Source organism: Etheostoma spectabile, chromosome 8 (assembly GCF_008692095.1).
Source record: "Etheostoma spectabile isolate EspeVRDwgs_2016 chromosome 8, UIUC_Espe_1.0, whole genome shotgun sequence".
In the NCBI taxonomy this organism is placed as follows: Eukaryota; Metazoa; Chordata; class Actinopteri; order Perciformes; family Percidae; genus Etheostoma; species Etheostoma spectabile.
In genome coordinates, this window is record NC_045740.1 from 13,586,963 (window position 1) to 13,590,362 (window position 3,400).

The 3,400-nt window shown below is 44.4% G+C and overlaps 1 protein-coding gene across 1 annotated transcript in view; it reads left to right on the forward strand.

Moving 5' to 3' along the window:
• Positions 1-1,469: 1,469 nt before the first annotated feature.
• Positions 1,470-3,400, forward strand: part of cspg4 (chondroitin sulfate proteoglycan 4) — a 69,177-nt gene continuing 67,246 nt past the window's right edge. The window contains 1 exon segment of the mRNA XM_032523814.1: positions 1,470-1,608. Coding sequence (XP_032379705.1) covers positions 1,542-1,608 — 67 coding nt within the window. The 5' untranslated portion in view covers positions 1,470-1,541.

Here is a 3,400-nt window from a genome sequence, read left to right on the forward strand (position 1 = left end):
CTGCAATAAATAGTGTTGTGTTACATGAGCCATGTGTTATTTTACAGGTGTGCTTAAAGCCTCAAATACTTTAGCAGGGTAAAGCAATGAGTCTCCTTCATCTTGTTTGTTACCAATGAATGCCACCTCAGCATGGAGATGTTAAGCTTTTTGCCACTAGAGGTGCTGTTGAATTAAAGAAAAAACATATTCACATTTTGTATGAGGGAGAACTTGTCTGCACAGATCAGAGGAATCAGACGAAAGCCGTATTCCTGTGTGGATATCAGTTTCAGTAAAATGTGATATTTTGGATGTGTGTGTTTCTGAGATAAAAAACCTCTCCACTTTTACTTAAAATGCCCCTCTCATTTTTAGGTTTTGGAATGGTTTGTCATATTTTAAATGCACCTATTTTGAAGATCATTTCTGAGGTTTGTTCAGTTGGAAGGGAAAAACTTGAATTGAACTGCATGGGCTGCGCTCAACAGTGAATTACTGTTGTAAAGTTATTCCACACCTGAGAGGAAGTCTTTTGAAAATTCTAATTGTATTCCCATTTTAGCTGTCGGCGAGAACAAGAAATAATTTGCCAACCAGCTGACTGTGAGACAGGTGAAATTGAACGTTCAGGATTTGAGAGTGAACTTGAGGTTTAATCTTAGCACCCAACCAGAAAGTACTAATCCCTGTGAGGAGTGTGTGCATGTTCATTACCAAAACCTAAAAGTGAAAACTAAGGGGAGAACAATCAGTGACACTAACCACGATGAAAGTCTCTCTCTGAGTGACTTTTCCATTGTGCCTGTCCTATCAGTAGATGAGAGATAGTGAATGCAAATCCAACACGAACCACCTCTATTCCACGCCAAAATGTGAGCTTAATTAGCTTTGGGAGCAGGTTTGTTAAACAAAAACATAGAGAACGAGACACTGATCAAGGGAAAGGCTAGAAAGATAAAGCACCAAGTGAATTGGGCAACCTGATTTGTCTTTAATTAAAAGCAAAAGGTTTATCCTTGCAGAAACCAGCAACTGGTCTCCAAAGGCCACTCCAATTACTGAGTGAGACAAAAGGAGGGAGTTCTTCAAATCCAGGAGTGGTCAGGCTGAGAGGTAGTGTTGCTATTGTGGAATTTGATTGTAGGGATGGTACAGAAACAAGTGATTTTGTAAGTGTGTGTGTGTGAGAGAGAATGTCTGTGAATGTGTTTGTATGTGTGTGAGTGGGTGTGATGTGTGTATTGCAGGGTGTAGGTGCAGGAGCAGGAGGGAGAGACACAATATTATTTTTCAATCTTGGAAGATGTCTGTCTGTGTGAGTGAGTGTGAGCGTGTGTGTGTGTAAGTGTGTGTGTGTGTGTGTGTGTGTTAGAGTGCTAAAGAGGGTGAGTTTGAAAGAGGGCGTCCCTCTTATGGTCCCTCCCCAGCCCTGCCCCTTACCATGGAGGAGTATCCTGTAGCCGGTCCTAAAACTGGAAACTCATTCAGTCCCCTTCTAAATGGAGTGTCTTTAACGTGAGAGTGGAGGACTTAACTTTCAGCACGAAACTATTAGAGCCATGCATTCGGTCCCGGTCGTTGCCTTCCTGACCCTGCTGCTCTGCCTCCCCAGTCCCGGTCATGGAGGTAAGTGCCACTACAAATCACTCTGTCCTGATCCCCCCTTTTACCTTTCTCCCCTCTGTCAGAGATGCACAGGAGGGTATCAGATCACTGTTCCTCCCTCAGGCATCCCCAATGCATAAATCAAAGCATGACAAGCTGACGAGTTAATACATCAAACTTAAAGTAATGAAACTTTAACCTGCACGAATATTGCATTGAGCAAAAAGTTTGAGTGAACTCTGAATCAGATTTTCTTCATTTTATTTTCTGTACTTTTTTGTTGTTCAGCCTTACAGTCCTGATGCCATGTATTGCTCAGCAGTGAAACCTTCTTTTTCCTGGATAAAACTCAATACATGAGGGAAAAGATTTGCCAAGTGTCTAACCCTGGACCAAGGTCTGAGACAACATCTGTAGGTTTCTCATCGGAAGCAGTTTTTTTCTTTGCCTTTCAGTCTGTGCCCGGCTGACTGTGTAATAGCATTTACCTTGAGAATGTTTGCATGGAAGACGTTGTTGCCAAAAGGCAGGAGGTAGTGAATTTGAAGCCTTCTGTGGATAGGAGGTGAGCTGAGGTGCCTCTGCCGGCAGCTATGAATGGCTCTTTCAGGGAAGTACACAGTGGCAGGCAGAGCTGCTCCTGATACACCCAGAGAGGTGAGATGAAAGTGTGGGAGAGAGAGGGGGCTAGTAGAGGACAGAGAGAGGCTGTGTGTGTGTGTGTGTGTGTGTGTGTGTGGTGTGTGGTGTGTGTGTGTGTGTGTGTGTGTGTGTGTGTGTGTGTGTGTGTGTGTGTTGGGGAGGAGGATGCTGGGAGGCCAAGGCCCATACAATGGCCCCACAGTGCAAGAGTAAAGTAAGATACAGATGTACCTTTCTCAGTATGACATGATGCAGCTACTTCTTCTTCTCATTCCCCCTGAGTGTGAGTACAGTTAGTGTGGGAGCGACATTGTTTGGGTGAGGAAAATCCGGTGTGTGGATGGGAATTTGAAACAGCTTAACCAACTCACCTCAGCAAAAAAAAATTATACATATGGCAAGTTGGCAGGATCAGCCTTGGACTTAGAGCAGCTGTTGAGCCCATTGTCTTCTGCCGGCTGTCACATCTTCAAACTCTCGCTGCAAATTCCACTTCAATTAAGCTCGGGCAAACCTCCCCATGAGTGTCTCATTGGCAGCTAAAGTGAAAAAGTGTCTCTTGATCTGAACAGGGGAGTATTGCTTTGTTTTAGTGGCACAGAATCAAAGCTCAGCTGGAGAGCTGTTCACCCCGAGCATGAGAAGAGTTATCTACCCTTCTGTTTGCTCATTTATAGATAAACCCCACTGACTGGTGTGACGGTGACACCTCCGCAAAAGAATTAGCCGTACACTGAGCTAACAGTGACTGCTCTCTGAATGTGATCACATTGCATTTGCTGATGATTCATAGAAACCTTTTTGCAGTATCTTAGAGGTCCCATGACATGGTGCTCTTTGGATGCTTTCATATGGACCTTAGTGGTCCCCTAATACCATATCAGAAGTCTCTTCCCCAAAATTTAGCCTTGGTGCAGATTTACAGCCACTACAGCCAGTCCCACAATGAGCTTTCCTTAGTATGTGCCATTTCTGATTCTGTAGCTGGAGAATAAGAGAGAGGGGGGCAAGGTGGAGGGTGGGGGTGTGGCCTTGTTTGAAAGCCATAATGTCTCTCTCTCATGGGTGGATCAAATTCTCTAGGTGGGCAAAGCAGAGAAAGGCGAGTTAACAGTGCTCTTTATGAGGTCATAAGGGGCCAGATCGGCCCATCTGAGCTTTCATTTTCTCA